The sequence below is a fragment of the Muntiacus reevesi genome, chromosome 15 (assembly GCF_963930625.1).
Source record: "Muntiacus reevesi chromosome 15, mMunRee1.1, whole genome shotgun sequence".
Classification (NCBI taxonomy): domain Eukaryota; kingdom Metazoa; phylum Chordata; class Mammalia; order Artiodactyla; family Cervidae; genus Muntiacus; species Muntiacus reevesi.
In genome coordinates, this window is record NC_089263.1 from 19,065,589 (window position 1) to 19,082,113 (window position 16,525).

Consider the following 16,525-nt stretch of genomic DNA (forward strand, 5'->3'; position numbering starts at 1 on the left):
CTGGGGCCACTCACGGCTCAGGTCCCCTCAACGTTTTAATGAGATCTACTCACGAGGAGACAGTGCCTTACTTTCAACCAGCGTAACCTCTTTTTTCCTGCCAAGGCTTGAGGGCAGTGAGCCTTTTCAGCACTGGAATGATGGCAGCCTTGCTTCCTTTACACGGAGGTGGAGCGGGGAGGGCCCATCTGCCGCTGCAGGGGCCACACGGGAGTTCATGCTTCTGGTAAATCCCTCCCCTAGTTGAGTCTCCAGAACCGCTTGTCTGTGATCCGTCCCCTCCCTCTGGCTTCTCATCCCGTAACGCACCTCCCCACTAGCCAGAGCCAGTTCTAGGCTCAGAAGCCAGCCCCCGCTTGCTGTAGTTAGCAGAGTATAGCTGATGCTAAACTAGCTCATGCTTGATGAGGTGCTGAACCAGCAAAGGAGGGTGACAGATGTCCCCAAACTACACTGTATCCAGCAGACTTAACTCGTTCCCTCAGCACAAACAGCTGCCAACTAGCCCTGGAAATGTGTGTGTTCAGACTCAGCCTAATTCTCTGGTTTAATGAATCATTTAATGCTGTTAAGAAGACATGCTGCATGCTCTGTTGTTCAGTCATGTACGACTCTTTGCAACTCCATGGACTGTAACCTGCCAGGTTCCTCTGTCCATGGGATTTCCCAGACAAGGATACTGGAGTAGATTGCCATTTCCTTCTCCAGGGGATATTCCTGACCCCTGGATCGAACCCACGTCTCATGTCTCCTGCATTGGCAGGCAGATTCTTTACTACTGAGCCACCTGGGAAACCCCTGATTAGAAATTGGGGCATCTTGAAAGGACTTTATTGATTGAGATAGGTAGATATATGGATGGGTAAAGCACTTCTTGCCTGAGTCATCTGGTTCCCAGGCTGACATTCTCTTTATCCTCATGAGATGCACGCCCAGGAGCCTGCCCATCCCCCAGACCTCTTCAGCTGAAGAGGCCAGAATTCAGACCCATTCTTAACACCACCAGTTGGCCAGCTCTCCACTCACTACATGTACCCCTGTCTGCCTAATTTCACCCACTAGCAGAAGCAATGAAAACACCAAGGCTCCCAGGGCGACCTCTGTCGGGCCTGAGATGGAACTGCCTACATACCTCACCCATAGAACAATCTTGGTGTGGATATTGCTTCTCTAATTCAACCTCCTAATTTGACAGATAAGGACACTGAGGCTTGGAGAGGTGAAGTGGCTTCCGCAGAGTTTGGTGAACTACCCAGTGGGGTCAGATGGGCCATAGTTCCAAGTCTCTGTGCTAACACATGCCCATTGGGAAGCCTGGACATCTTGTTAGACCTTCATCCCATCACCAGTCCCATTCCCTGGAGCCTGGTTCTGCCTCCTCCCTTCTCTCACTGCAGAAACATGGCATACAAATTGGAGCTTGGCTTCAGTGGGAGCTGAAATTCCCAGTGAGGTTCTTGTTGGGCCGTGTGTACAGTGGTTCCAGACCACTGCTGATCTTTCCTCAACCCTAAGAAATAGTTGATGAGTTTCATGGTTAATGGTTAAAACTGACTTTAATCTTCAGCTCTCCTCCTCAGGGTAGATAATTTTCAAGAGATCATAATCCAAAAGATTTTCTATTTTCTGTCTTCTTCTCTTTCTCCTTCTTCATTATTATGGAACATTTTAGGTACATACAAAATAAAAGCGATGGAGTATTGGACCCCTGTATATCCACTACCAGCTTCAAACGTGCTTAAATTTTGGCTACTCTTATTTCCTCTGCACCTCTTCCACACATCACTCCCCTGTAAGCTGGATTATTCTAAAGCAAATCCCAGACATTATGTCATATCATTTGTAAATATTTCACTTGGTAGCACTAAAAAGACTCTAAGAACTTTTTATTTTTTTATTTTTAATTGGAGTGTAATTGCTTTACAAAGTTGTGTTGGTTTCTGCCAAACAACTAAACCTGAGTCAGTCATAAATATACCTATGTCCCTTCCCTCTTGAACTTCCCTCCTACCACCCCTCTAGGTTGTCACAGAGCACCGGATTGAGCTCCCCAGCACCTTCCCACTCACTATCTGTTTTACATGTGATAATGTATATGTTTCAGTGCTGCTCTCTCAATTCGTCCCACCCTCCTCTTCCCTGCTGTGTCCACACGTCTGTTTCCTATGTCTGCATCTCTTATTTCTGTCCTGCAGATAGGTTCATCAGTACCATTTTTCTAGATTCCATATATATACATTAATGTACAATATTTGTTTTTCCCTTTAAGAATGTTTTCTTAAACATAATCACAATATCATCATCACACCAAAAGATTATTAATTCTGAATATTAATAGCATCCTGTTTGTAGTCAGTGTTCAGATTTCCTTGATTGTCTCACAGAAGTTTTTTAGCAGTTTCTTTCAATCAGAATCCCCATTATGTCCACACACTGCGCCTATTGATTTGTCTCTTCAGTTTCTTTTAGTTTATAGGTTCCCCTCTCTTTCATTTCTTCTCAATTTGTTGTTGGTGCTGGTATTGAAGAAGTCAGATCTTTTTTAAATAGATGAATGGGTTTTTTAAAATAATACATTGATCTCAACTATGCTTTATTAAACTAATATAAGATTAAGTTCAGTCCCTTAATTTTATACTCAAAGGTGATGAAAGACATCCCTTAAATATACTGAATGATAAACCAAAGATGCAAGGAATCACTGTTGGCCAGTGTTGACTGAGTGAAGCATTGGTCCCAGCATCCTTATCCCAGTCCCTCCTTGAGCCCCAGGCCCCCATGAGTCCCCAGAGCCTTTCAGTGAGTGGTATGTCAGGTTGGGATGAGATGGTTGGGTGGCATCACCAACTCGATGGACATGAGTTTGAGCAAGCGCCGGGAGTTAGTTATGGACAGGGAAGCCTGGCGTGCTGCAGTCCATGGGGTTGCAAAGAGTTGGACACAACTGAGCGACTGAACTGAACTGAACCTCTGGGGTTATTCAACTGATAAACCCTCAGAACTGGAGCATCTTCTCATAGCCCAGGTTTATGACCAGTGCCTCCTCGCTTCCCTACGTCTGCTGTCCCTCTGACATGAAGGTGATACTGACAGAAGCAGCTAGAAGGTCAGCAAAGGGAGGACTGGATGCGGGCAAGACCATTTCTTTGTTTCTGGACCATCAGCTTTCTGAGGGAGGGGCTGTTTGGGTCCAATGCAGAGAACAGGAACCCAGCCTGGCAGCAGGGTGCAATTCCCAGACTGGGTGACACCCTTCTGTGACACCCTCACAGACCAAGAAGCAGGTGCCCACAGCCCTGCCTTAGCTGGGATCCTGCCTAAGGTGATCTGGCCCATCCTTTCTACTCATGACCCCTCCAGCCCCTCATGGGTTTATCGAATGACCTTTTAACTTTTGAAGGCAATGTTAGTCTTCACTGTGTGCTTTAGCCCTTGTTTTATGAGCATGTCACAGGCCACTAAACCCACCAACCCTTTCACTTTTAACTTCCCACTAGCTCTTATTTTTTAACTGTGATGTTATGGGAAATGTTTGCTATGCCAAAACTGAAGTGTGACAGCTTTTGGGAAATAACTTTCATAACTCCCTGGGTTTATACATATATACATATATATGTGTGTGTGTATATATATATATATTTGAAAATGTTTTATTTGTATTTCTTTGATTATATTTTTCATTTTAATCAAAGCTTTTTTTGTAAATTGTTTTGGTCATGCCATTGCCAATATTTTTGCTTTTATTATTTAAATTTATTTTTAATTGGAGGATAATTGCTTTTTGTTGGCTTCTGCCATACATCAATATGATCCTTGTTTTTTGTTTTTGTTTTTTTAATACCTATGAACCATCCTTTCTCTCAGGAGTCCTCTCTCTGGCCATCTGGGAAATGAGACAATGTGGCCATAGTGACACCCAGATTCATTCCCAGGGCGGAATCAGGCCTTGAGACTCAGAAATCTGCAGAATGAAGGTTAGCAAGGACGCCATGGCAGCTGTGTTTGGGTTCACACCCGAGGGAAAAAAGCACAGAGTGGGGAGGGCTGAATGGCAGCCTGGGAGTCGCCACCTTGGTGTTTGTTCACCTGACATGTGGGCAGGGAAATCTGGCCGCAGAGGCGAGCAGAGGAGGCTGGCCCTGCTGTCTCCTCCCGCCGCACAAGGTGGTGATCCGAGCACGGATGCTTGAGCCACGCCAGCCTGGGTCACACTCAGCCGTTCCTGACCGCTCTGCTGGGACCTCTCTGAGTCCCTGATCTCCTGATCTGGAAGTGAGGATATTACCTGTCTAGCGACCCCCCTGGAGAAGGAAATGACAACCCACTCCAGTGTTCTTGCCTGGAGAATTCTGTGGATGGAGAAGCCTGGTGGGCTACAGTCCATAGGGTCGCACAGAATCAGACACGACTGAAGCGACTTAGCATGCATGCATGCATTGGAGAAGGAAATGGCAACCCACTCCAGTGTTCTTGCCTGGAGAATCCCAGGGATGGAGGAGCCTGGTGGGCTGCCGTCTATGGGGTCGCACAGAGTCGGACATGACTAAAGTGACTTAGCGGCAGAAGCAGCAGCAGCAGCGACCCCTCACCCCACATCAGAAGGCCTTCCTTTGCCGACCACACACTAGCTCTGGAGGCAGAAAGACTCAGGACCACCCCCACAGCTGTGCCTAGAGGGGGCAGAGGGCCTCGATACTTCTCCCTCCATTCCTTGCCCCTTAAATGTTCTAAGACTAATCAAAAGAAAGCTCAACTTATATGATTTTCCTTTGCCTTGCAAATGGCAACAAAAGAAGTGTTTTATTTTTTCCCCTTCCCATTTTTAAAAAATTGTGTTGAATGATTCTTTAAACTCTCTAGTGTTTTACAATTTAAAAAGTTTCAAGTGCCATTTGCAGAGACATGGATGGACCTAGAGACTGTCATACAGACTGAAATAAGTCAGAAAGAGAAAAACAAATATCGGAGAGTATCACCCATTCGTGGAAATCTAGGAAAGTGGTAGAGATGACCTTATTTGGAAAGCAGAAATAGAGATACAGATGTAGAGAATGAAACTTATAGACACCAAAAGAGGAAGGGGCAGTGGGAGGAACTGGAAGATTGGAATTGACACATATACACTACTGTGTCTAAAACAGATAACTAATGAGAACCTACTCTAGTAGCACAGGAAACTCTACTCAGTGCTCTTGTGGTGACCTAAATGTGAAGGAAATCTAAAACATTGTGGGTGTGTGTGCACATAGGACTGATTCACTTTGTTGTACGGCAGAAACTAACACATTGTAAAACAACTACACTCAGTAAAAATTAATTTTAAAAGTTTCACACACATGATTCCATATAATCCCATAATAACCCTTCCACCCATATTGCCCGCTCCCCTTCCCTCTCCCCACCGATAACCACTAGTTTATTCTGTGAGTCGGCTTCTTTTTAGTTTTATTCACTAGTTTGTTGTATTTCTTATACATTCCACACAAAAGTGATAAAATGAAGTGTTTTTAGGTTTTGCCATGCACTTATCTTCTCCACACACCCTGTCCCTATGCACGGTCCTGTTATGAAGCCAGAAAAACTTGTTTGCAGGGTAGAAAGCCAAGGAGAGATACTGTTCAAATGACAATCAAAGCAGGTCCTATGACAAAGACCTAGAGACGGAAGAGGGCGTCAGGAGTGTCTCTGGCAAAGCCCGTGGCCTCAGAGACCTTTCGGGCCGGGGCCTCTCGTTGAGCAACGTTCATTCACTTAGTGTTCGGGTGGTTCTGCCCTTAGTCTGAGGACCACGTGTTCGAGCCCAGGTTCCCGCCAAGAGAGCCGGCCCCTCCAGCGGCAGGAGGTCTGCCTCCTTCCCCCGCCAGCCCCAGCCTCTCCACTCCAGGACACCCCCCTCCTCCCCTTCTCACTCTTCCCTTGTGGCTCTTCCAGGGCCCAGGAGACCTTCATGCAGTGGGACCAGTGCCGGCGCTTCTACAACTTCCTCATGGCTGACAACATGAAGAAGATCATTCTCTCGCACCGGTGAGGCACCTTCCCTTCCCTCGGGAAACAGACTGTACCTTTGGTTTTTTGGGGGTTTTTTGGCTGCAGCAGGTCTTCATTGCAGCCTGGAGGATCTTTAGTTGCAGCATTTGGGATCTAGTTACCTGAACAGGGAATCGAACCCCGGGCCCCCTGCCTTGGGAACGTGGAGTCTTAGCCACTAGCCCACCAGGGAAGTCCCCAGACAGTGCCTTTCTGAGCTTGTTTCACTAGACGCCAAAATTCCTCTTTCTCTAGGGAAAAAAAAAAGAAGGCAGGGTTGGTGCAGATTCTCAGCTAACTGCTTTGTGACTTGGTTAGAAACAAATTCACCCCAAGCTGCCGAATTCACAAAATCACTATCTGCTTCCATACTTTTCAAAAAATTCAAGAAGGAAGAGAAACCATTTCCACACCATTCTTTCCCAAGTGAGGGCCATCCTGGGGCTTCCCTGGTGATCCAGTGGTTAAGACATCGAGCTTCCACATGCAGCCCAAAAACTTTTTTAAAGTTTTAATTTTAACAAGGCAAAGTTAAAAAAAAAAAAAATGAGGGCCATCCTGAGGGTAGCTTGTCACTGTGGAGGTATGTTTCTCTTTGGGAGATTTTTGTGCTTGGGGGGACCTAGAATCGTTCTCTGCTGGCTCTTGGGGTTCTGATCAAGCAGCAGTGGGATAGGAGTGCTACCACTGGTGCCAAGCGTGGTGTCCACACTCTGCACACCCTGCCTGCCCATCTCCTGCTCAGAATGCTTTGGTGGGTTAGCCCCTGACAAGTGCTGAGAGAGCAGCGCCTGGCTGGTGAAATCATTAGTGATGATTTCACCACTGTGACTATCCTTAGCCATGTGGGTTCTCCCCCTTTCCCCACATGCCCCTCTCCCCCTCCAGGTGGAGCAGGCCACTCAGAGACCCCCATGCCCTCTGGCCTCTCCTGACCCTCCTCCCATCACCTCTGCTTGTCCAGACCCAGCCCGCTTCTTTTAGGTCCATCTCTGGTCTCTGCCTCCGTGAAGCCGGCTCCTTCCCCCTAGTTGTTTTTCTGCCGTTTCTCCCCCAGTGTGAATCCTGTATCCATGAACCAAACTGGAAAGCATGGGAGGGCTCAGGCATGTTTTGATTCTCTCAGAGCCTGGTACACAAATGGGCACTCAGAGTACCATTTTAGGGGGGTTCTGAGGCCATTCAAGGAAAAGCAATCTGTCTGCATGATCAATTTCTTATTCTCTTTTTCTCAGCGGTTAAAAGAAAGTGCTGTACTGTCCAGCCAGCCAGATAGCCCAGATTGGGCTTCCTGTGGGTGGGGTTCCCATGGCGCCTGGGCTGGGGTGGCGCTCACCCTGGGTGGCCCGGCGGCCGGGTGCGTCCCCAGGCTGTGGTGCTGGGTGGGCGGAGACCCTCGGAGGCTTCCGTGCCCCAGGCTGGCCTTCCGCTCAGCTCACGGTGTGTGAGCATCAGTGGTGTGTCGGGCTCCGAGTCAGGTGTGGCTCGGCTGAGGTTTGGATGGATCCAGGGGTTTGCTGAGGACCCACACGGGGTGAAAGCAGGCCATCAGACCCCAAGTCCAAGGCCGCTGTCTGTCTTTCCACACCTGTGGGGTTGAAAGTGAGCTCCTCCCAGAGAACATTTGTTTTGCTGCCGGGCCCAGTCTTGCCATTAATTAATGAGTCCAGAAAGGCCATCGTGTAATTCTTAACAAATTGGGAGAGTCCTTTGAATGTGCTCTCAGTGTATTTAACCTTACCACAGAAAGTCAAACATCTTGAAATTTTCAGGCCCCTTCATTAGAATTTTTGTTTTCCCCACCAGCATCATCTTTCCTTTCTTAAAATTTTTTTCTGGTTTTATCAGGACACACTTTAAATTGGGAATTCTATCCTTTAAGTGTATGATCTTCCTAATACTTTTTTGAAAAAAAAATTTTTTTTTTTCTTTTTTAAGAAATTGGTTCCTTTCCTTTGGAAGAGGTGGTGACTGGCTACCAGAACATTTAGTTTCTATAATGAATTTTTCCCACTGTGGGGCCAAACCTCAAAACAAACTCAGTCAGTCTTCCTTTAGCTGTGTGAGTGACAGCTTTCACTGGGAATGGACATCTAAATGTGCTCACTATGACCTCTGTCTTTACGCTCATCCTCTCTAGATTGATCATTTTCTTAACTAGAAACTAGAACCAACTTAGATTAGTCTTCCAGTATGTTACTGTTGTTCAGTCGCTAAGTCATGTCATACTCTCTGCACCTCATGGACTGCAGCACGCCAGGCTCCTCTGTCCTCCACTTCAGCGTATACATTAGCTTTTTATGTAAAAAACAAACTGTGAGATAAATGTTTGATGGGGAAAATTTTTTAATATTTATTTTTGTTTACTTATTTGCCTGCACTGGGTCTTAGTTGTGGCATGCAGGATCTTCTCCTTTTGGCCTGTGGGATCTAATTCCCTGATCAGGGATCGAATCTGGGCCCCTTCCACTGGGAGCATGGAGTCTTAGCCACTGGATCACCAGGGAAGTCCCTACATTCACTTTTTAGCTAACATATTGGAAAGTGGTTGATTTGCCCAAGTGCTGAATGGGTTAACCATTAACTTCCTTGGTAAGTGACGTGAAGCGTTCACAAAGGGACAGGGGTTCTGCCAAAGGGAGCGTGGTAACTCCAGTGTAAAGTTGTGGCCCCCCTCACCCCTGCCCTTGGTTGGCTGACAGCCCACCCCAGGCCACACAGCCCATCCTGAGATCTCTCTGCAGGGCCAATTTTGAAATAGTCATCTAGGCTGAAGCCTAGTCTTTAGTTTGTCTCGCTGCCCCTCGAAAGGAAAATAAGGTCTTGATATTCATTGTTCTCCAGTTCTTCAAAAGTCAGCAAGCTCATCCTCTGGGACATTCCGACGGCTGAAGGGATTTATTTCTAAGTTATCCATGTCCGCTCTTTCACAGACTCTCTCCTGGCTTGCCTCTGGGCCAGGAAGCAGGCTCAGCTGCGGTTGTTTATCATGTGCTTTAAAAAACATTTTTTTTTCAGCTTTACGGAGGTATAAGTGACCAAACGGTAAGTTATTTCATTGTACAGCGTGCTGATTCTCATTCTGTTTGCTTTCCGTCTCCTCCTAGGCAAGCTCTTTTTGGAGACCATGTGAAGAAACCCCAGAGCCTGGAGGACACGGACTTGAGCCGCCTCTACACAGCCACATCTCTGATGCAGATTGACGACAACGTGATGAGGTGTGGCCACGGCCCAGGGCGGGGTGCCAGGCAGGAGGCAGCGGGCCTGCACTGCCCAGCACCAGGGGTTTCCTCTGCACACTTTGGTGTTAAGGGTTTTGTTTCTTTTTTTTTTTTTTTTAATGCCCACTGTTTAAAAACTGAAGATTTCAGGATTTCACTGATGGTCCAGTGGTTAATATTCTGGCTTTCACTGCAGGGGGCCCCTCGGGTTCAATTCCTGTTCAGGGAACTAAGATCCCACATGCCGTACAACATAGCCAAAAAGTTTAAAAAAAAAAAAAAACCTGAAGATTTCACAGAGACATCCAAATTTCTAACGTCTCTTAAAAGAATAGGAAGATGCTCTGACCACTCGTTCTGCATTCCTGCCTTGCCCAGCTGAACTTGAACAGGGGAGCTGGGGCGAGTGCACCCTAGTTGTCCGTAGTCCTCGTCTCTGGGATGAAGATCCGATGTCACATAAATGCATGTGACTGTGGAGTAAAGGAGAAGGAAATACTTTCTGCACCTGTACCTGCCCATGTCTCTATCCAAAGTAGAAAAGCCGAAAGTAAACCAAGAGAGCTGGGTGTTGCGAGAAAGCCTCTTCCTTTGGGGGCATGAAGACGCTCCTCTCTGAGTGTCATACCAAACCCTGCCCACCTCGCTCAGGGACCCTTACCCTCTCCAGGCTCCTGAGGTCAACCCTTTGACGGTGTCCTCTTTCCTGGCACCAGAGGTTTCTGATTGAGGTTAGCCTCACCTGGAAAGGTAAAGCTGATCTCTGACCTCGTCGTTCTCTTTTAAAAACATCATTCTTTTCGTTTAATAATCATTTGATGCCTTCAGATGTTCATCCAAATAGACAGATATTAACCTGAGGGCATGGGATCTGTACTTAACTTCCTTATGAGGTTTTAGTAGCTTCTTAAACCAAGTAACTTTGAAATATGCCCAGAAATATGCCCATGAAATATGCCCAGTTACTCAGAGGAAATGGAAATTGCTGGTATGTTCAACAGGCGAGAATGAATTATACCCACGCTCGCTTACCATGGGGCGTGCAGCTTTACAGTGGTGCAGACACTATACTGGGCTACCGTTGTGGCTCAGACAGTAAAGAATATGCCTGCAATGCGGGAGATCGGGGTTTAATCCCTCGTTTGGTAAGATCTCCTAGAGAAGAGAATGGCTACCCAGTCCAGTATTCCTGCCTAGAAAATCCCATCGACAGAGGAGCCTCGCAGGCTACCATCCATGGGATCACAAAGAAGTTGGACACGGCCGAGCAACTAACACTATCGCTTTTCAGGCACTATACTGCTGAAGAAAACAAAAATTACATAAATTTCATTCATCTTCTAAATTTTAAGTCCAAAGAGAGTGTTTAGGAAGAATCTGTTCTCTTTAGCTCCGTTTTACAGAGGAGAGGGCTTCCCTTGTGGCTCAGCTGGTAATCCACCTACAATGCGGGAGACCTGGGTTCGATCCCTGGGTTGGGAAGATCCCCTGGAGAAGGGAAAGGCTACCCACTTCAGTATTCTGGTCTAGAGAATTCCATGGGCTATACAGTCCATGAGGTTGAAAAGAGTCAGATACAACTAAGCAACTTTCACTTACAGAGAAGGAGCTCAGAGAGGTTAAGTGCTTTGTGTAAGGTCACATAGTCAATAAGTGACAGAGCCAGAATTTGAACGCAGATGCCATAGCTGGGTGTTCTCAACCCCTAACTCGGGTACCTGTGTATATTCTACTGATATAATGTGTTAGAGTGGGAACTGGCACAGTAATAGATCAACTCAGCATTCTAATCTTATTCCAAGTGTTGTTTTGTCTTTTTCTTTTGTGTGTGTGGGGGGGGTGGATGTGTTCCAGGAAGTTTCACGGCTACAACTCCCTGAAGGAATATTACGAGGAAGAAAGTTGCATGAGATACCTGCACAGGGTGAGTGGCCGCAACTCAGAGAGCAAATCTCAGAATTAGCATCACTCCACCCAGCTCCACCCACTGTATAACAAGCCTCCCTCCTCAGCTTCCCTGGCGGAAGTTCAGTCAGCATCTGGCTCCATCCACTCTAGTTGTTGACTTGAGTGTATTATCGAACAAAGCCCTGCCCCTCTGTGACCTCTGCGTAGTAACCGCAGAGCTGTTCCTTAGCATAGTCTGCTCCCCCAGTCTGTGTGAAAGCCCTTTAAGTCACTGCCCCATCCATTTTTTTCAGAAGTCCTCGTTTGATAGTGTCATCCTGCCTGGTTCCTACTGGGGTTCCTCATAGGAAGCCCATGTAGATTTCTTACAATCCTAGACTCTTTTGGGTCATTGTGTCTTTCTTTCATTGGTTTGGTGCCCAAGACTGAACTCAAAATTCCTGCCCTGATCTGGCAAGCACAGAGCAAAACAGATATCTTTCTGTATCTAAATGGTAGAGGAGCATGTCTTTGGTTGAAGTGAATTGGTTTATATTAACGCAGTTGTCAGCAGCGACGATGAACTTTGTGTGTATTAAATCAAGCTTGTGGCCGATCATAACCACCATGCTTTTTTTTAACCTGAACCACCACCAAACCAGTGTTTCCCCTTTCTGTCTTTGATCAACTGCTCTTTTTACTCAAACACATAACTTCTCATTTATCCCTGTCAATATCCACCTGTTAGTCTGGCCCACCACTCCCCCAGCTAAAGCAGATCATTGTGAATGGCAGCTCTGCCATCGTGTTGTGTCAGCCGCCCCACATACTTTAACATCATCATCTGGGCCTTTCATGTATTCATTTAAGGCATTACAGAAACGTGGAACTGTCCAAAGTCAATGTCAGGGGCCTCCAGGTACGGCAGCCAGTCGTTATACTTCCTGGGCATGGCTGTTCAGTAATATCTGAGCGGCCCCATCAGCACCATCTCCGCTAAGAAGAGAAAGGACACTGCTGGCTGTTTTGCTAAAGTGGATGTTGAATGCACAGCTGCTAAGAGCCTCCCAAGATCTACCAGCCTGCTCCTGTTTTCCTTCCTCAGATGCTTCTAGAAAGGCTCCTTTGTCTGCAATGAAGCAGACTCCTTTCTTTCTCCCCACAATATAAATTGGATGACCATGTACATAACTCTGTAAAGTCGTTTTTCTGAAAGATATGGCTAATCTGAGACACTGTGAAGATGATCAGAAATATCTTGCCGGCGAGTATTGTAGTCTTGAGCCTTGCCCCATCAGAGCACGTGGGTCACCTAGGACACCAAGCATGGGTCCTGTACGTGCCTGCCAGGGCTGCAATCCCAGCGGCCGCTGCCAGGGAGCACAGGGCATCCTTAGTCCATTAGTTCAGCAGACTGAGCACCCACCCGCTTCCCTTCGCTTCAGAAACATGTCCAGTAGTGTATTTCAGCCTTGGATCAACGGGATCTAAAAAAGAGAGTTGATCATCTAATCCTGCTTTTATTTCCTTGTTTCAGATTTACGTACCTCTCATGCTGGTGAATGCAGCCGATGACCCCTTAGTGCACGAAAGTCTTCTTACCATTCCAAAATCTCTTTCAGGTAAGTGTTTCTTCCCGTCACTCTCTCAACCACTCAGCAAACTACCACAGTACGTCACCTTCACCACGCTGACACCTCCTGGATACCAGAGCATCTTATGTCAGTATTCTTATTTAGTCTAGCCTGATAGGCCTGGGGCTGTGGTAGAGCCTGTGTTGAGCCTTTCATGTTCTGTCTGGTGCAAGAGACAGGATCCTCATTTATAACCACAACCAAGAGGTTTGGGGGGGTCCCCTGGTACTCTATGAAATTATTGTCTCAGGGTTGTGTCTCCATTAAGTCTGAGAGTTTGACTTAAAGAGATATTTAGACTTAAAACTTTGACCTGAAAAGAAAAAAAAAAAGCCAGTTCTGCTGCCTCTTGTGACAGACACCCTCCCTGTCCACTTTGAGGATAAAAATATAAGCCAATGAAAAAGCAGAGAAGGTCACTCATGGGAATACCATTGTGGTTCAGGCTGGCATGACCTCATGCCTTGCTTGGTAGGAGCTACAGAAAGAACTAGAAAGAGGGAAGCAGAGGAAATACTTGGGTCACAAACCACAGTTACTGTGCATTGTCATACAGATCCCTCGGACCAGACCTCCCTGCCCCATCCTCTGTGATTATGTTTCCTCTTATAAACATCATGTGTTAACCAGAGGGAAAGGGGTACATCTGATTCTTTCATGACCCCAAGTTAAAGAGTAGATAATGCAGCAAGCAGACAAAGGACCTATGTCCAGACAGAGCTCTATTCTCCACTCAGAGCGAATGCATGTGTCGCAGGTGCGTTATGTGATAAAAGCTGTCGCCTGTCAACCGCCTGTCAAACCACAGGCTCCCTGCACAAAAACAGCCCTGTTGGCAGCGGCGAGAGGACACAGGCTTCCTTCTGCACATCTAAAGTAACACCCACAGCGCTCGCACTGTCATACAGAAACTGATGAAACAGCAGCCCAAAGGGAAGAATAAAGGGGGTCAGACAAGAAAAGAGCCCTGCAGAGCCAGAAATGCAGGTGCCGGGAAGCGCCTCAGAGGCCTGGAGCAGCCAGCAAGGGGCCCCTTGTCACTCGTCCCCCTGGGAAGACAGATGCTCTTTATGGTACCTGAATGCACCTGGCTACCCATTTTTGCACATGTCTTCAGTAGTGGCTTTACTAGCCCATGTGGGACTAGCTTAAACGTGGACTCAAAGTCAAGCTCCAGGTTTGTAATTCTCAGATGGCCATTTATCACATGAGGTTGAGAGCTCGGGCAACTTTTAATACAACTTGCAGCTTTATGTTTTAGTCTTGCAAGATAAAGTTCTGTAGTGGGAAATCATTAGCTCCATTGAATTCATCTGGTTCTTTGGTCAATAAGAGTGTGTTAGGAATCTGTCCTCAAATTCTGAGCCCCACCAGTAGCATCAGCATCACCTGGGAGCTTGTGAGAACCTCAGAGTCTCAGCTCCTTAAATCCAGGCCTGTTAAAGCCAAACCTGCATTTTAAGTCAATTTCCTGGCTGATTTAGGTTGGCCAAAAAGTTTGTTCAGATTTGTGAGATGGTGCAGAAAAACCCGAATGAATTTTTTGGCCACCCCAATACTTGGCTGTATGGTTGAGTAACCTGGAAGTTTTAGCAACACCGATGCCTGGGTCCTCCCTCTTTCACCTACCAACCCCCAATTCCACCCCACCCCTGCCCTCACATCAGAATCTCACTGGTCTGGGTGTAACATTAGGACCTTTATTAAAAAAAAAAATTCAGGTGATTCTAATAGGCAGCCAAGTTTGAGAACCACTTAGAGTTCTAAGGATGTCCTAAATGGCAACGCACTCCAGTACTCTTGCCTGGAGAATCCCATGGACAGAGGAGCCTGCTGGACTATGGTCCATGGGGTCACAAGAGTTGGACACGACTGAGCAACTAAACTTAAGCCAGTACCCATTCTGCTCCAAAGCTAAGCTTCTATTCCCAAACCTGTTCGATCTCACCATCTTGTCTGCCCCCACCAAGTATACTCCTGCCCCCACTGCTGGTGAACGAGGCAGAGGGGATGGAGATCAGATGCCCACTTGGGGGGGACACCTTCGCCCCTGGGGAAAGCCTGGGCTGCCCTGGTCAGCTTTCTCTCCCACCTCCAGCCCCAGAACTGGTCAGAGGACAGTGACTCACTCAGCTGCCTTTCTCCTGCAGAGAAACGGGAGAACGTCATGTTTGTTCTGCCCCTGCACGGGGGCCATCTGGGCTTCTTTGAGGGCTCCGTGCTGTTCCCCGAGCCCCTGACGTGGATGGATAAGCTGGTGGTGGAGTACGCCAATGCCATTTGCCAGTGGGAACGTAACAAGTCGCAGTGCTCCGACACGGAGCTGGTGGAGGCCGACCTGGAGTGAGGCGCCCCCCACCACCCCGCCCCCCAGACTCTGGCGTGCTCCAGCCGCCCTCCTCTGGAACTCTCATCCCTCACCGGCTGTTTCAGGTCTCCCATCTCCCTCAACGACCTGGATCTGACCTCACACCGTCAACAGGGACCACCCACCAGGCACACACGCGACCTGAAGTGGGTGACCGTCCCTGGGAGCTCCAGGCTATTTTTGTGCTTAGTTACTGGTTTTGTCCATTGCATTTGTTAGCCATGGTGACAAGCGACAGGGTTCTCACCCTGATGTCCGGTGTCAGCATCGGATTGCTTTCAAGCCAATTACATCTAGTTTCCCTGTTAAAAAGCGTGTCTGAACAGCAGTTTTGCTTTGCCAATCAAATTTTCCCCAAGAGCAGGGAAGGATGGATGTTATGCTGTGGCAACTGTATGTGTCCTGGACTCAGACCCTAAATAGAGCCAATGCTGTAGCTACAGTTCAGCTTGGGGGCCTGGGGCCCTGGGCCCCCACTGCCGAGAGTATGGTCTCTTACATGATAAAATTCCCTTGAGTCAGAAGCCAAGTTTCTCCCTTGTGCATTCCTGATGATGAGAGTTACCTGGGGCGCTTGTTACAAATTCAGCCTCCCACGTCCCTCCCCTTGGAGGTGTTTCTGTGGGGCTGGGAAGGGGCCTGGGATTTTAATTTTTGACAAGTGCCGCAGGTGATCCTTCTCACCAGGCAAATTCAAGAAACCCAGCGGTGCAGAGCCTCTAAATTAGAACCGTCTTGGTAGCTCATGGTGTCTCGTAGCTCCCAGGAGCCTCCGAAGCAGCAATGCCTGTCGCGTGCACCTGCCCTGATGTGATAGCCATGAGCAGTTTCAGCAAGGGCCTGGCTGGTGAGACTTCAGGCCTGCCTCTGCCTCTCACTAGCTATATGAGCCTGGAAAAGTCCCTTTGAACTTTTCTTTCTTCACCTGTAAAATGCGGGGCAGCTGGACCAGGCAGATTGCTGAAATCACTACCAGTTCTAAAGTTCAATGACAAACTCAGTTTACTGAGGTTTGAGAGAACTCTCCAGGGGGAGCCCAGGAGCTATTCTAAGCATGTCATCATTTGCCTTTTTTTTCCCTGTCCCTTATTTCATATAAAGTTTTTGTTTTTTTAAGTACTCATTTTATTTTTTTTAACCCAGTTCTCTCTAACTCTGGCTTTTGATACCAAATAGTTCAAAGGTTGGATCTGAGTTTGGAGAAATCGCTTTTCAACTGAGAAATCATCAGGGCAGGTGATTTTGGAAACTGGATTTTTAATTGAATAACTTATATCTGTAGCCTGTTGGATAGGTCTTTCCAGAGTGTGTCTTCTCAAATGAAAAGCCCACGCTGTGTTTCAAGTACTCCTTTCCTCCAATCCTGTGGTACTTGAATATCTAAAAAC

General features: G+C 47.3%; 1 protein-coding gene across 1 annotated transcript in view; it reads left to right on the forward strand.

Annotated features, from left to right (window-relative positions):
* The window catches only part of ABHD2 (abhydrolase domain containing 2, acylglycerol lipase), a 102,751-nt gene extending 87,302 nt beyond the window's left edge, over positions 1 to 15,449 (forward strand). Inside the window, exons 7-11 of the mRNA XM_065905940.1 lie at positions 5,932 to 6,024; positions 9,135 to 9,245; positions 11,103 to 11,172; positions 12,673 to 12,757; positions 14,920 to 15,449. Coding sequence (XP_065762012.1) covers positions 5,932 to 6,024; positions 9,135 to 9,245; positions 11,103 to 11,172; positions 12,673 to 12,757; positions 14,920 to 15,116 — 556 coding nt within the window. The 3' untranslated portion in view covers positions 15,117 to 15,449. The remainder of the gene's footprint in view (positions 1 to 5,931; positions 6,025 to 9,134; positions 9,246 to 11,102; positions 11,173 to 12,672; positions 12,758 to 14,919) is intronic.
* Positions 15,450 to 16,525: the final 1,076 nt, after the last annotated feature.